The 18,256-nt window shown below is 33.1% G+C and overlaps 1 protein-coding gene across 1 annotated transcript in view; it reads right to left on the bottom strand.

Moving 5' to 3' along the window:
- Window positions 1–16,704, bottom strand: part of LOC149480968 (uncharacterized) — a 44,643-nt gene extending 27,939 nt beyond the window's left edge. The window contains exons 1-3 of the mRNA XM_089706057.1: window positions 16,565–16,704; window positions 11,557–11,796; window positions 1,471–1,584 (exon numbers count right to left, since the gene is read on the bottom strand). Of these exons, the coding sequence (XP_089562183.1) occupies window positions 1,471–1,584; window positions 11,557–11,796; window positions 16,565–16,676 (466 nt within the window). The 5' untranslated portion in view covers window positions 16,677–16,704. The remainder of the gene's footprint in view (window positions 1–1,470; window positions 1,585–11,556; window positions 11,797–16,564) is intronic.
- Between the last annotated feature and the right edge of the window lie 1,552 nt (window positions 16,705–18,256).

An 18,256-nucleotide genomic window follows, 5' to 3' on the forward strand; every position in this document is an offset into this window, starting at 1 on the left:
CAATTTGTTCTAAGAGCAATTACTAATAGGATAATAATAAACTACCGCTATAAGTAAATAGCATTATAATTATTTTGAATTTATTTACGTTTTAATTGTTCGATGGTTAGTGTTATGCTACGTCAGTTTGTATGATTTGATCAATTCCAAATCAACACTATATTATGAAGAACTAGATTTCCGCCCGCGGCTTCGCCCGCGTTTTCAAAGGAAAACCCGCATAGTTCCCGTTCCCGTGGGATTTCCGGGATAAAACCTATCCTATGTGTTAATCCAAGTTACCCTCTATATGTGTGCTAAATTTCATTGTAATCGGTTCAGTAGTTTTTACGTGAAAGAGTAACAAACATCCATACATCCATACATCCATGCATCCATACATCCATACATCCTTACAAACTTTCGCCTTTATAATAGTATTGAGATTGAGATTGAGATTGAGATGTAGAAAAGAGTTTATATTTTAATCAAATATCTTTTGCTTCAATATTTTAACAAAGACTTTATTGTAAACAATTACGAGTCCTTCGGAATACAAATTTGATATTCATACAATAGTTCTTTACCATATCAGTATCACAAAATGTATAAATAGCCACTATTCCTACGTCCTTTGCCTGACCGTATCACAGAAGTCCCGTGGGAAGAAAATGTTATCAGCGATGATAGCGGCCGCGTCACAAACGATCCGTATGAAAATTGTACACAATAATAGAACTGATATATTTTAATTGTTTACGTCGCTCATGCGGTTTTTATACAGCGACGAATAATAACAAATTGTCCCTCGGCCATTGATGTGTTCAATCAATTTTGTTTAATTTAGTTTTACACAATGATGAGGTATTGTTCCGATCAGTTTTAATTGATTGAATATTCGTGTAACTAGTGTACTTTTAATTATCAGCTATTAATGGCCAGTTAAAAGTATAGTAATTTTCTCCAAGCTCTATATTAAGCTCCAAGATTCTTGAAAATTAATGAATTCAATTCTCACATACTTACGCTTATTTAATTATTTGTTAACAACACCGACTTTAAGGAGTTAATACAAGAAAATAATAAATTAACATCGCAAAAAACGAGAATTAACAACGTGTAACAAGATACGGATAAAACAATTTTTTTATTTTATTTTACAATGTGAACATGAATCTTTTCTTAATCTTAATACTATTATAAAGGCGAAAGTTTGTATGGATGTAGGGATGTATGGATGTATGGATGTATGGATGTTTGTTACTCTTTCACGTAAAAACTACTGAACCGATTACAATGAAATTTAGCACACATATAGAGGGTAACTTGGATTAACACATAGGATAGGTTTTATCCCGGAAATCCCACGGGAACGGGAACTATGCGGGTTTTCCTTTGAAAACGCGGGCGAAGCCGCGGGCGGAAATCTAGTACATTATAAATAAATTATACAGTGGGTATATTTATTTAATAAATATCGAAAACACTCACTAGTTTTTGAGCGTGGCTCCCGCGGTCCATCGACGGTCACCTTGATTGCTTTTTGGTACGTGGCTACTTGCGGCGGTGATGTTGATATTGTGATCGTCAGCGAAAAGCTTTTACCTGTAAATAAAGCTTTATTTAAGAAATAAACATTTCAATTGATTTCGAAGTAGCTGAAAATAAATGTAAAAACAAAAATGCACTGAAGCTTACAATAACTTTATACATACGACAAACGTACAAATATAATATTATGGCACTTGAAAAGACTTCAAATAAAAGTATTTTGTATGTGAATAAAATAACCACACACTATTTACATAAGATATTATTACGCACAAATGCAATGTTCCGCTCATTACCATCAGCACGTAAAAAACAAAACTCGTGCATCACAAATTATCCCGATTGTGAAATACATTAGAGACTTCGGTCGCGTTAATGTTGAATATTGTTGAATGACGTTTCTGTGCGCAAAATTCCCGTACATAGCTGAGTATGGAAATAAGCGAGCTTTTTGGAACCCGATTTGCGGTCGACAGTAATGAATGCACCGATAAATACGGAATAAAATTACAGTTAAAATGAGTGGATTAACATGTCTAATGCAGATAATTCGTGTGTAGTGCGCACTCGATTTAGTGGCTATAAATGATTGATTTCTCTCGGAATTAGTGTGTTTACGAATTCCTAAATACTGCATGTTTGATGATTTTGATCAGAAGATTGTTGAAAGTAAAAGAGTAGATATCTTTTGCTATGTTGAAATCATAATTTTGATTAATTGGTCTATATTTTATAAGTATTAACTATATGAAAATAATCTTCTATGATATGGGAAAACAAAGCTATGTGTGTCAACAAATATAATAAGCATACGAAAATGAATATATTAGTTTAACAATATGCGGAAAATGATACAAACAAACACGGTGGGTTTTTCACACACATAATTTCAGCACAATGTTTACTTCCCTAGTTGAAGCGTAGGCGGTGCTCATTATAAACGCTTATATGAAATTTCGTCCGCGGTTCACAGCGATAACGACACTCGCTTCCTGATACGTGATTCGTGTTAAGACTTGTCAATACAGCCGAATGTGGATTTCGGAATCAATGCTGAATTGTTCTCATATTGTAGAGTCGTCAATCCACATCTATACTATAATATTATAAAGAGGAAAGGTTTGATTTTTTGTTTGTTTGTTTGTATGAATTGAATAGGCTCCGAAACTACTTGTCAGATTTGAAAAATTCTTTCACTGTTGGAAAGCTACATCATTTCTGAGTGACATAGGCTAGGTTTTATCCCGGAAATCCCACGGGAACGGGAACTATGCGGGTTTTTTGAAGTAAAACTTCTTTAGGCGCGACTAGGGAGTAACTCAGATTTTTTTTCTGACGGAAGTAACGCTTACTATTGTCTGCGTAGTTTCCGCCATTTAAAAATAATAATTCTGATTGGTTGTAAGTATATGTCATATACTACACGCTTCTTGACTTATACGCCAGCTAGTGGCAAATATCATAATCAATTAGGATTATTTATTTTCAAATTTTCAAACGGATCAATTGTGAATAGCAAAGTGAATGAAAAATTCAACAGTTTTAAAAACATTATTTTAAATTGCAAAATTTTTTGAAAATCTCTAAATATACTTGTTTATTTATTACTTTTAAAATAAGTAAATTAAAAATAAAAATAAACATGTTGCGGATTATAATCAATCTATTTTAAATATTGCTGAAGACAAAGTAGTATCCATAGCAACAGATATGTATATAGGTTGTCATTCAGTTGAACAAGAAGCATATTATGTACGCCAACAATTTCATAAAATGTCAGTTATTGATACAGGAGGATCGCCTTATGAAATCATATTAGTTCTTAACAAATTTTACATTATTACAACCAATATTGATGTATCTGATGGCTTAGCCAACGGTTGTGTTGGAAAGTTAGTGTATATTGAACGTGATGACAGTGATAACATCATACGCTTATGGCTTGAGTTTCCTGGTAAGATAGGAGAGAAAATTAGGAAAAAAGCTGCCCATCATATTCAAACTCTAAACATTAGTAGAACAGCAGTCCCAATTTTACGAAGATCGTCATCTGTACCAATGAATAGAAATAAGACAATATTTGCAAAGAGAAATCACTTTCCATTAGTATCTGCTTGTGCGCTTACAATACATAAGTCTCAAGGTGGTACTTTTGATCAAATCGTTTATGAATACAATAAAAGTCACAGTCAGCAGCTGTTATATGTAGCATTATCACGAGTAACTGATATAAATGGATTGTTCATTGTCTCAAACACCGATGACAACAAATTTTATCATGGAAGAAAGCGTCCAGGGGGAATAGTTGATTTACAGTGTGAATTTGAAAGACTTTCAAATTCTCGCCTAATAACACAACAGGAAGAATTATATAACCTTGTAAATGAGAGTAACATTACACTATTTTCCTTCAACTGCCAAAGTTTACGTGCTCATGTTTCTGATCTGAATGATAAAGTATTAAAAAGGTCCACATTGCTGTTATTTTCCGAAACTTGGATGAAAAATTACGAACAAATTCTTATTGAAAATTTTTATTGCGTTACCCAATACAAACGACCCAACTCAACTGCTGGTGGAGTAGCTGTATATCATTCATCTACAGATACACTGAACAATGTAACACCAATTCAAAATATTTCACCAACTATATTATCACAAATTTCCGATGAGGTTTCACAAATTGGTGACATCGCCTTGGTTCGATGTGTTAATACGAATGACCAACCTGTGATTATCGTTGTTATTTATATTTCTACAAATACTAGCCTGACAAATATCATAAAATTTATTCATCAGCAATTACTTCACTTCACAATTGAAGGTTCTCGACTTTAAAATAGTAATTATCATGAATTACCGATGATTCTAACTGGAGATTTTAATGTTAATTTTCGCTCTCAGGAATCTCTGCCGTTAATTGATTTTTTAGAAGAAAAATTTGATTTATCTATGAATACTTCTCGACTTCATTCAACAACGCGTTTCGGTACAACGATAGATGCTGTATTTTCAAGAAAAGTAGCAAATTTAGAGAGTAAAATTTATGTTTCACATTATAGTTACCACAAACCTATAATTTCGTACGTAAGAAATTATGATGACATTCAATTACCTGTTTCGAATGAATAATATTAATATAACATTTAAATAATCTTTGTAAAGCACATGAATAATAAATATAATTAAATTATAATATAATATTTATTTATTTAAGTTAATATTTAATCATTTCAGTGATATAGGTATATTAAGAAGAGCTGGAACGTCAACACATTTACACAATGCACATGTTAGGCCGGGAGATACTGACACAAAATTTCGGGCGATTTGTAACAGGATGGCGGTCTAGAGGGGTCTTAGTACGCAATGACAAAAAGAAAAATGATGGTCAGAACGCTGGTACCGGCGGACTAGTCGCGTGGGCGTTAGTCACACTCGTCGGATAAATAGCGAAAGTCCAACGATTTGTAACACAAAAATTTTAGAATTTACCGATAGCCCTTAAAAAAGATGTAGGCGGTAGTGTCATGCCATACATTTACGATGTGACTTACAGTCCGTCATACCGACGTGAATGCGTTGATTTAAAAAAAAAACAATTCAACCATTTGTACCGAGCTCACTTTTGCACAGGTAACCATCGTCGTGCAGCCATTTACTAAAATTGCCATGCCATACTTTTCGGACGATTCCAAATGGTCGCCATAACGCGGAAAAGTCAAACGATTTGTAAATCGTTTAACTTTCGCTATTTATCCGACGAGTTCGACTAACGCCCACGCGACTAGTCCGCCGGTACCAGCGTTCTGAGTTCTGACCATCATTTTTCTTTTAGTCATTGCGTAATAAGACCTCTGTAGAACCGCCATTCTGTTACAAATGACCCGAAATTTTGTGTCAGTATCTCCCGGCCTATGTATGTGTCATATTTTGCAATTGTTTATAAATACAGGGTGATGTAATTGGTGTAGTACGAATATCTAAAAATCTATGAAGAATTTTGTGATACAGTAAATGGAAGAATTATAGACTATTTTACAGTATTTACTTAATAAAATCATTTAATTTTTTGTTCATTTTCATTAGAAATGTCAATTTTTCTCACCAAGGTGGAAATTTGGATGATAAGGATCTTGTTAGAAAAATATAAATTTTGACTAAAATCGGCATTTTTTTTTTCAAAAATCAAATAACTAATTAATAATCAGAGTTATCACATTATTAAAAAAAATAAGCCAAACTATACACAATTTTTACCTACTTGATGCAATCCTCAAAGATCTCAACCCAATAGAGTTACTATGGGGCATAATTAAAGGGAAAGTAGCATCACAAAATGTGAACTTTAACTTGAAAACTGTGTAAGAATTATTTAGAAAGGAAGCAAATGCTATTAGTCTGGATATGTTTAGTGACGTTTGGAGAAAGACGCGAGAACATGAGGAAAAATATATTCAATTAGAACCAAAAGTAGATAATTACACTGACTCATTTATAATAACATTAAGAAATTCCGACAACGAAACATCGAGTTCTTCGAGCGATGATAGTTACAGTGAAGTAGAAGATTACGATTATGATTAAAATAGATTCTTCTTCTTCTCTATAGATACTGCTATCTGAATTGGTGGTAAATGTTAAAACTGTTAAACTGTTATGACGATTCAAAAGTGCTTCTAGAAGAAGTCTAATTGTATAAATGTTTGAGTTTGAGTTTAAAACCAATAGTGTGAAAATTATACAATAAACATGTAACACATATTTGTTAGCGCGTATTGGTAGGTATTACGTACTTACTACAAATATAATATTTCTTAGATATCTTTACTCGACCAAAGTCAGGAATTTAATTATTATTTGATAATTGAATGATTATTAATACTTTTATCCAATTGATTATTATTAGAATAAATAATTAACTTCATCAATTGATTTACTTTTAAATTATAATTTTACAGGTAAATTATGAGAGCTTTCATAAGTAATTATATTTGCATATACATATCTACAACGCACCCATTTTACAATTCAAGTCTAAAATGAAACTAGAGTCGCATTTATTTTTGAACATACTGTAAGTGAAATTGCATAAGTGTGAGTACTGTGAACATGCCAGCTTTCCCTAATTGACCGATATATGTCGTCAACGCCAAAGAAGTTTTACTTCAATCGCGCGTAAAGGTTACACGCACACACTTTTTTTTTTTGAAAACGCGGGCGAAGCCGCAGGCGGAAAGCTAGTAGATAATAATCATATTTCCCGAAAGATCAATAAGAAAATAATAATCATTTTATGCATAAGACGTTGCAATAAAAATTGCATACATTTAAATTATCTAATAATAGGTGTCGCTCTCTCGTCACAAAGCTACATTAGGCGGAACGCAGAGGATACATTTCAATACGGAAACAAATCATCATAAAACATTGGTCGCTAAACTCCAAAGGCGTGTCGTGAATGATGTGAAATATTGCATTTAAAATCGCTATTAAACTTAATGCATTTTGCATGATCACTCATCAACGGTTTAGGAGCTAACACAATGCGAGGAGTTGTAAAATAACATTGTATCGAAATAGCTTCGGAGGTGTTGAGATGGGCGCGTGAAATATTCAATTATGACGCGGGCGCAGGTGGGCCGGGGGGTGCAGTGCAGAGGGAACCACCGCCATCTTGATTTACGATCGAGCGTAAATCCTCAGTGACATTTGTGAAGACGACCGACACACGGCCGATTCTTATTTACCTCGCTATGACACGTTTTTCAGGAAAATCGTTTGCGGTGAATTTTATATAGCGAGCGTGGTGCGATTGGCTTTGCATGATCAATGAACGATGCATCGGCTGACGCATTTTAGGCAAAATACGATCAATAACAACTTTGTCATATTGTTTTGTGGAATCCGTTATGCAAATTACGGTTGCTGCATTTAAATGGACTGATATAAATATCAGAACATAATATTAAATTCAAAGCTAAAAATAAACTACGTATTATGGTAAACTCTACCTTTACTATGGCTAATACTTTTGATTGAAGAAATCTCAAACAAGTTCTTCAGGATTAGGATAGGATTAGGATTTAAAGCATAAGCTGGATGCCTAAATAGTACGACATCATTCATTTGCGGGCGGGGAGAAAACAAATCAGCAATGTAGAGCTACGAAAAGTTCAAGATTTGGAGGAGGGTTGAAAATTGTATATTCAAGAAGAAGTTATTTTCCAGTTACTTATAAGATATTCTGACAAGTGATATACATTATATATACAATATAAATGAAAAGGTGTAAAATCATCAACTACTTATATCCAGACCACTCTATAATCATTGTAATTTTATTTCTACATTCGTATGAATAAGATGAAGTGTATAAATTAAGTACTCAATCATTATTATAAAAGTTGTCGCTATACAGATGAAGATATAAAAGTCGTGATGATGACAAATACACAAAATGATTTGGTCACAGTCTGGTCATTTCGTTTACGTGCCGTTCGCGCTCCTAATTACCTACCTAGAGTTATGATTTCATTACTTTTATATGAATGGTGAAAGTGTTATTATGATGACAAAAAAAGTCTACTTATGCTTGTTTTTTTTTAAGACAAGGGCTTAATTATGTAGGTATATTGCGAATTAGATAACAAAGATCTAGCGGACAAAGAAAAAGTAAATTTTTATTGACGTAGATATCTTTCTATTAATTTTCACTAATATTGAGAAATTAGCTTTAATGAAATAGCCATTAATAAATGAATTGCAACACATAATAAAATATCACTTAATAAGTGTTATTTCATAAATGCCGTTTGTGAAAATGAGTAAACTAAATGTAGAGTGGGTACGTATATCTCTACCTATACCATGATAATGTCAGTTTTATTTTTTCTAACGTCCAAATTCAATAACCTAATTAAGAATTCAATTTAACTTATAAATTCACTATTATTGTCACTGAAATCAGTGCTATGGTTACTAAGAACAGATTTTCGCATATCTTATAGTTAAAATATCCAATAATAAATCTCGTAGCTTCACTTAAGTAGGACATCTAGGTATGTGTCATTTAGTCGTATATTCAAAGTCAAGCAGCGTATCATATTTAAATCCGTTATCGATATCACAATATCCTTTGACACAGTTTTATTTTAATCGTTCCCAAACTACGAAGCAGACCCTTCCACTTGTCAAATACAATCTATATTATTTTCATTAGACTGCACTGTGATGACCGCGTCAAAACACTGGATTTTAACCTACCTAGTACGATGAAAAAACATATAAAAAGAGAAGTACCTAGATGTAAGTACAATAGTTTAAAATATAATATAATATATGTACATAGATTTTTTTTACATGATTATACAAATTATAAGATTGAATGGTCATGCTGTATTTTTATTAAATTTTGTTTCCATTGACACTAATAAATATAAAATCCCTGATATTTGTATGTCAGAAATAATCTTAGTATTATTCATTATAATATGAAAGTGTTTAGTTTGGACTATCAACTATGAGTGTTGATTTCAACGACGATAAAAAAGGGGTAGAGGACCCTTTGCAATTAATACCGTCGTTCAAGATTATTTTTTATTTTGTAAACTAGTTATATCTTGGTTAATAAGTAGCTTCCTTGTTTTTTTACAATTTAATCTCTTGATATTTACTGAAACATCAACAAAATAATGTGATTGCATAGCAACAGGTTTGTGTAATACAACACCTAATAATTACTTAATTTATAAGAATAATGCTGTCAAGCCTGAACCGTATTAATTACAAGAAACCTGCTAAGTGACGATCGTTGACGAAATCATAATGACAAATTAATTTTGTACGTTGGAAATTTTACGACATCTAATTATTATTTCTAAGATTTAAGGAATTTTACACCATTGCATATTGTTTTGCTTGAACTGTGTGGTTTTTGTAGTCGTTAATTAGTTACGTTTACACAATTAAACAAGAATAAGTCAAACTACTGAAAAGGCTCATACTTTTTCTTTATAATGTTTTCAAATTCATGTTCTGCTTTAGCGCATGGGATAAAGCTTTCGGTTAAATGTTCTTCTTATTTGGAGATGTAGACTCTACATTTTTTTTAACTAATAATACCTATTTAAATGAAGTCTATCAACAATAACGAATTACCTAGTAAGTTGGTTATTGAAAAGTGACAATTTTTTACAGACATTATAATTATATAGTGGATATAAAATCGAGCTCACACACTGAAATCTCAAAACAAAATGGTAGATTCGGAATTACATAGTTTCAAGCACTCCAAGTGTTTCAACACATGCAAGATTATTTACAGCAATGGTAATAGTTTACAGCTAGCCAGTTATAAGCGTACGTTTCTGAGATTTTACGGCTTGCAAGTACATAGGGGCCAATGATGGCGGCTCGCTGCGTCAGCGCAGCACAATGGAACAGTAAAGTGCGAACGTCGTTTACAGCCTGCGGTTTGGAAATTAAAACACGCCTTGCCTTGATCTGGTGGGGAAAGTGAGATTGCGTGTCTTATGCTTCGCATATTCCAAGATTCAGTTGGTATTCATCAATCATCATTGGTCACAAAACATATTAAAATATTAAGAGAAAGCCGTAGCAATGAAGCCGCTGATACATTGAAAACTTATAACTTAAAATTTTACTGATATAAAAAATGACTCGAACCCATAAGATTTCCTATCAGAAAGGACTGAAGAAGTTTTCACATCATAAACACGATCATGACGTAAGTAAGGTAAGTTTAATTTCATAAAGATTCTGAGATCTGAATACATATCTTCTTTACCACATTATTTTATTGACGAGTTTATTCGTTAACTTGGTAACTTTATAACAAAGAAAAGAGAGACAAGAAAGGTCATGTACATATTATAAGGTTTATTTGGAAGTTTTAAAGTTTAAAAAAACCAATAAATACTTTTTATATTATGTCAGAATGGTTTAACAATTTAACCCAAAGAGTAGCTATAAAGCTACATGTACTTATCGAAAGAACAATTGATTTTCAATATAATTAACCAATTTAGATTGGGATTTTAGTCGTCACAATTGACACGGTCAGAGCACAAAAAATTAACAACAAGTTCATGGTTACTTAAGTAAAGAGGTATTGTTGGACATTGACTGCGGGTTTAACATACAATGTATACTTAAAGTTTTATGAAAATACATACATTTCTTTAAAATTAAAAAAAAACATGTTTTGCTCCATGTAGACATACATTTAATACAATCTAAATGAATTTTTCATGCTAAGAGCCACGTGAGTTTGAAGTATAATTATGTTAAAGCAAAAGTTACTAGCTTTGAAAATTTTGTTAATTTAATTTAATATTGTTGATTTTTTAAGGAAATAGAATCTTAATAATTGAAATTGAAATTGAATCGGAATTGAATAAAGAAAATACTTATACTTTCGTGAATATTCGAGAAGCCATAAACAGAATACACCATCATTTTTCAAAATGTAAGCAAACTATTTAACAAGTACCTATTCTGGAGAGTCCTTTAGCATGCATTATGAAATACGTTGCAGGTATTCGATGATCGTATACACGTAAGGTAGTTAGAATTGGATAATAATTGGTTAATCTGGCTCGGACAGCGGTGATTTGCGTCCGCCGTGTTATAACAAGCTTATGGATTTTAATGTCTAACTCTACTTGTAAAGTGCAATTATAACGATTCCATTATGACGATTGACAAATTAATTGCGCGTAGATGTTAATTGTAACCCGTTGCATTAGATTTGGAGAATTGATAAAATTGTTATTGTTAAGGATAGTTAAGTTGAATGAGATGTAAAAGTAAAATATTAATGTAAAGTCTAGTTTTCTTTCTGAACGAACTGTTTATATAACAAAAGTTATTTATAATATATTAATTGTTATGTAATTTATTTTTGAACAGAACACCCTAGTTCAAAGTTTCCGAAGTCTGTAAGGACATCTGACAATACAATTAATTCTGTAGTTTAAAATGACGATTTGCTATCAAACATACCTCTCCCGCTCCTCCCGACGAACCTCAAGTCATTGAACTTGGCAACCCTGTTCTTCATCACCGCCGTGTTGTTCCTCAGTTCAGCTGAACAGTTCTCGTCGTTGCCAGCCCTGACGGTGACCTGGGTACCGTCCATTATATCACCCAAGGCTACCACCTTGAAGCCGCCTGGCAACGTCTTGTTGGAGCGCCAGTGTTGAGGCAGCATCGAACACATGTAGTCTGGACTGCCCGTGCGAACTGAGGAGGAGATGGTATTATAGTTTGTGGTATGTAAAGAGTGGATGTGTCATGTTATAAATTGTAAAACTGCTTTACTACTAGCTGACCCGGGAAACGTTGTTCTGCTTTATGCTTATTTCAGAGGTAGGAATATAGTTCACGATTCAGAACTACCGAATATACGTTCAAAATCTCATATAAATCAGCCAAAAGGCAACTAAAACTGTGTCAGAGGAATTTTGTATATAATAGAGAGGTAAAAATAAATGAATTTGAATGATTTCTGGTTTGCGTATTTGTTTCCACTTTCAAAGAACCTTTATAATAAAAATAAAACTTCGAGAAAGAATCTATCCGGGCGGAGCTAGTTAATAATAAAATAGTAAGCTATTTAATAAACATATATTTTTAACAAAGCTGATAAAAAAACGACAGTGCTACTATTACTCTAGCAGCAATAATTAATTAGATAAGCAGCAACGGTCGCTGCAAGATATCTAATAAATAGTAAACACCATACACACTATTTATAGTTGACAAAAGCACAATTAGGATATCTATAACATCGTATTTGTGCAAATTAAACGTATTAAGGTTAGATTGTTAACCAATAAATTACTAGTTCTATTCACATTGATTTATAACAGATTAAGGCGTAATAGAAACCGATATTCACCATTGCACGCATGGTCTACAATTAATTGGAACGTAGAGATTCAACGAGGAAAAACAATATATTATATTGGGGACATTGTAAATACACTATTTAATTATGTGTACAGCTATAATGTTATGATATCTGCACTATACGTAGCTTGTGATAATATGACAAGTTTGTTGCGACAGTCGAGTAATCGAGGAGGAATTTTGTTTATTTCTGGTTTAAGTTGAAGGTCAAACCCGTTCAATAGTTTTCTTTTAAATAAAACTATTTATAGAACAGGTATAAAAAGTGATTAAGAATTGTAATATGTTCTCGCTTAGATGAGAAATAATTAAACAATAAATGTTGTGTTATGAATACGCGCTCTCATACTCAGAATTAAAAACCAAATTCTCCGAGATTTTAAACTGTGGTATTACAGTTTAGACTCCAAATATCTTGAAAATCACCACGTAACGGAATGGGGAGTAAAAAACATTAATAGTGTAACTGTGGTTTCTCTATTTACGGAAGCTGATATACAAATTATAGCCGCAAGTTGCGGGTTCGGAGTGCGGTTGATAAAGGTCGGGATGAGTTCAGCTTCGGCTCCTGCGATTAGATGAGAGCCTGCTGTAAACTTGTCTGAGGTTATGGTTGACATGCCTTACCCCTATAACATGTTGGGCATGCGCGAAGAAATTGCTTGTATGTGGCGCATGCACACTGAGGATTTAGTTAGGTTTACCTATCTTTGTAGGTATATGGAATAGCATAGATTATAATAATTACTACGCGCGTCTGTCTGCCTGTTCGTGATAAATTCCAAAATTACTGTATTGATTCTATTTCTGTTGTTTCCCAAATTAGTTGTCGCCAAATCTTCAATAATGAACGAAGCCTTTTTATTACTTCTAATTGATTTAAATTGTCACTGATACAAATAATTATAAGGTATTTTACAGTAAAGCCTTTTTCACAAAAAAATATACATTAAAATAAGAGGCTTCCTATGGAAAGCATATCTTGTGCTTATAGCAATAATTCTAAACGACAAATGTATTTTCTTTCATTTAAAGCAGCATGTAATTTTGCATAAGCCCTGTATTACATGTCAGATAATCCAGCGTATAATACTGTGTGACCACCCTTCGGTAGAATCTTTTATTACGTAATGTATACCGCCTCGGAGACCGACTTAGCACTGCGTTAAGTGACTAGGTGGGGAAATATAAGTACCTGGATTGGCCATGAAATTGCATGAAAATTGTGTTCACTAGAATGGACAGGATAGGGGCAGTCAGTCACTATAGTATGGGGAAGATGCATTATGCATACATCTGTTTCACTGATCAATTTTCTTTGGGGACAAGTAGGTGATCAGCCTTCTGTGTAGACTGCGACATTTTATTTCTTCGTATCCACTGGGAATCGAAGTCAGCCCTCGTGTCTGCGCTCATATGGTACCACAGTACAAACGGTCAACGCGGTTGTTGCAAAGGATAGGGTAAGTGTCATTTATTTACCTACACATGAATAACTATGATGGCCTATATTGATATAATCATAATATTTTGATCCGTGCTCAAAGACGCAATGAGTTGAAATGTCATTATCATTGAATTATTGATTTGATATTTGCTTTGTTATTTTATTCCGGTAGTATTTGCAAAAAAATTAAATCCAATTTTTGAGAAATTTGAAATTTCGGTAATGACAATTGCTATTAGCTAGAAAAGGCTCTAGTTTTGAACAAGCTGACCCCATTAGGTAGCACAGAACGACCTCATTTCCCTAAGTGCACCTCAGCCGCCGGCTTCACTCGCAGTTCCGCTAATTGTTATAGGTTTTGTTGACAAGCCTGCAGACTAGTTCGCATTCAGGCTTTCGCATACAAAATGAGACGTGGTAGCGTTTCAAAATTCGTTCTGCAATGCACGTTGCACGATTTGTATGATTTAAGTGGTAAATACTCGTATACGTTATTATATTAAAGATGTGTTGGATTTGGAAAACGATGGCATTTGGGCTCTCGTATACAAATACAATTTCATAAGATTGTAATTATTATGAATCCAGATCTCGTTGTTCTCATTCGTGAGTAAACTAAATATGTCCTTTTGGTCACAATTATATTTTTTTAAATACTAAAATTGTGTTGTAGGTACTGTGTAGTGTATTTTCATACTTAGAGATTACCTATTTAAATAGTTAATCTTCATTTACTTTTGGGTGTTCCTTTGTTATGTTGTGAAATTATGTTGTTAACCTTTAGTTTCTGTGATCTGTGGTTGTTAATAACACAGATAATATTATATAACTCTTAATACTAAAAGAAAACATTTAAAACAGCGTTGATGTCTTTTACTCGAAAGTGATAATTTTATTCTATCCAAGATAATCAAATTTTTGTTACGGTAAACCTATTAGAGATTAAAAACAATCAAATCTCACATAATACTTGATATAAGCAGTTAAATTTTAAAAGGTAAATCTATTTTAAACTCGATTAGAAGCGATGGTTGAAACTGTGATATATTAAGCAACTATAAAAGCTCATAGTTAGACGCAATCATTTATATTATTACTAATGGAAATAGAAATACAAATACATCATTTCTTTGCAAATCCCTATTTATAGGAGCTAAAAAACTTGAGTCCGGGTTTGTGTTTTAAACTTGTTTACATCCGGGTTTTTTATATATTATTTAGTTATCCACAAGAAGTATTCAATTAAAATAGATTTTAATGGTATAATTTATTAAAATATTATTTATTAAAAAATAAAATGTAATTGAAATACAAGATCTTTCATCGTTGAGTGATTTTTTTATAGGTAGGTAGAGCATAATACACGTATTATATCAAAGAGTCGGAACAGTTGGTATATGTATAATATTATGTATTAATTGTGAATTATCATGAAACGGAAATGTAATATCGATCTAATTACACGAAAGAAAGAAGTTACAAAAAGATATTATAATTAAGATTTAACAATTTACATGATTAATAAATAGAAGAGAGAAAAGACTTATAAATATTTAAAGCATCATTCTCATCATATTTTAATCGACTTCATATATTTTGTACACTGATCCTATTTGGCATTAATATTATTGCATACATTAGGTACAAATGTATGAAATACCTATATCAAGCGATGTTTTTTGGGTATTTTGTACGTGGTCGATTGGGAAATTGATGGAATCATCAATTTAATACATTATAACAGTATATTCATTACTTAATTAAACTTAAATATTCATAAGTATAATGTAACCAGTTTACAGAAATTTATATCAATGTCGTAGTATAATCGACGGTCAACTGTCTAAAATAAATATTATTTGTTACAGTCCTCTTAGATAATTATAAAATATAAGAGGCTCCGCGCGGTTTCACCCCCGTGGCTCCACCCCTGTTGGACGTAGCGTGATGATATATAGCCTATAACCTTCCTCGATAAATGCCAAATGGGATATCTAACACCGAAAGAATTTTTCAAATCGGACCAGTAGTTCCCGAGATTAGCACATTCAAACAAACAAACAAACTCTTCAGCTTTATAATATTAGTATAGATAAATTGCTCTACCTTCTCTAGTCTCTGACTTTTCCTGTGTTCATCATAGAGTATATAAACTGATAGTTGGAAAAAATCATGTCAATCATCATAATAAGCATTATATCTTTAAAGAACACTTATCTAAATAATAGTAGTGTTATTTTTAAAAGGCTATATTTTATGATTGATTTTTTATAGTGTTACTATATTTAACAAACCCGGTTGACTCAGAAGTTGGTGTCTTGGATTATAAAGACATAGAGTGGGTTTTTTATCGACTACTAAAAAATATTGGGTTATATTAAACTACTTACTTTTGTTTTGTTATGTTGTCTGGGTAGTAGGTTTACATATTATGACATAGTATGTATTAGAAAAAAAGGATATTATATTTTTTCATTCTGTTTATAGGATTAGCTTTGGTTTCTTTGGTAGATGTAATTATCCAGGAATACAGTTCCTGAGTGTTCTTAATTTAGATACTTGCAGATAATTCCTTGAATCTATCAGCAGAATTCAATGTAGGTAATCAATTCAGTATAGGAACCTTTTCAGTAGTTAGATTCAGATTCTTACCAAGGTCAGGATGCTCTCCAAGCGTCTCTTCAATGATGGACTGCAGCCACCACGGCTCCATGTCGGGCATGTCGCGCCGCCGCCGGCCTCTCGACTCGTACGGAAGGTGCATCTTACACCCACATTCCTCTTACTGCTGCTTCTGGTGCTTGTTACCAACGTGTGCGTGTAACTATAGTTACTTCTTCAATATAATCCTTGTGTGGTTCCCCAGATTATCATATAGTAGTGATAGTTTGGTAGTTAAATATACAGTCGTATATACAACTTGTATATTAGGACAGGTGCATGCGCTGCTACACTTGTTACATTAAGTATTCCGTAGCGCAGTGTAAATACACCTTTATGTCGGTTTTTACCACTTTCTTCGTTTGTCCTTTAACCTGGTGACTAATTTATTGTTCGAAACATAAAAACATGTCTCATTTATTCACGTTTGGCTTTGATCCAACAATTTTTCCTCTTTATTGTTCGTCGACACTTCTGCTTATTTGACAAACTTGAATCACAATTTACGAGAGATCATTAAGTTACTAATTACGAGGACTTAACAAATTTCAGTTCATTATTTTTTTCACAAATTGATAAGTTTAGTATAAACAGCACAGTTTATTTACATAGAGGTAAATTTCCTTAATTCAATATTTAGTAGCTGAGATTAAACCGAACCTTGAGTATTTCTGTTTCAACTTAACTTTCGTCATTTTATAATGAGTCACGAACTTAACTTTTGGGCTAAATAACTTTAATCATGGGTGTTCCAAGAAGCGGATCTGAGACACGTGTTTTCGCGCTCTGTCAATATCAGCTGATCGCTTTAATTATTCAAGATATTTCCCCGCGCGTTGCGTCAGCGCCGGTTTCCTAATAGAGCCTTATATTTTTTGCAAATAGATTGTAGCGTATAGTCCCAGCGAGCGCGTAGGTCACAGGTATTTACCGCGGCCGCGATGATGAGTCAGGCGCGCGGAGGCTGCTCGCGTGTTTACAAGCCGCGCGACTCTATACTACTGACTCGCCGCCATTCTGTCACTCGTTGCCTCCATTCTCTGCGGTCAATCTGCGGTCTGGCCACGCTTCATTTGCCGGCAAAATGTGTAGCGGTCTCCTCTCTCTCGGTCCTACTGCACCGTAGATACGTGCAAGCGGGACAAGTTTAAGTTTTATGCCATTAAATATTTTTGTTTAGTTCCATTGTTGAAGGGAAATATAATGAGCTTTTTCATTTTGATGTGCTATCACGATTTACGCTTCTCTGCTCCGCTAGGCGCAACCATCTGCGAGAGAGATGTCTATATTGACTACTTTTTCTTGTATAAAAGTTAAATCTTCGGTATGGTGGTAAAGTTTTGCGTATTTTTTGTCAATACCGTATTGAGCAAGAATCGAATACCGCATTATTAATTGCCGTAAAGATATTAACCGCATTCATGGTTAATGGTTTTTCAAATTAGCGAAAACAAGAGCTAATGGTTAAAGTTGATAAGGCATAATTAACACGATATTAAGGAAATACTGAGTGGGCTAAATGAAGTATTACTATAAATATCATGGAATATAATTATCAATTACACGATTAACGTATAATTGGTGAGTTATTTAAAATATTCGTTTCGTTCATGGATATGTAGAGCGTTATAAGATGATAGATAAATTGTTGTAGTCTCAAGAAGGGTAGGCGTGTGCTCGACT

This window comes from Colias philodice, chromosome 17, assembly GCF_061535455.1.
Source record: "Colias philodice isolate Cphi_HAF_F1 chromosome 17, ilColPhil1 Martin Lab GWU primary, whole genome shotgun sequence".
In the NCBI taxonomy this organism is placed as follows: domain Eukaryota; kingdom Metazoa; phylum Arthropoda; class Insecta; order Lepidoptera; family Pieridae; genus Colias; species Colias philodice.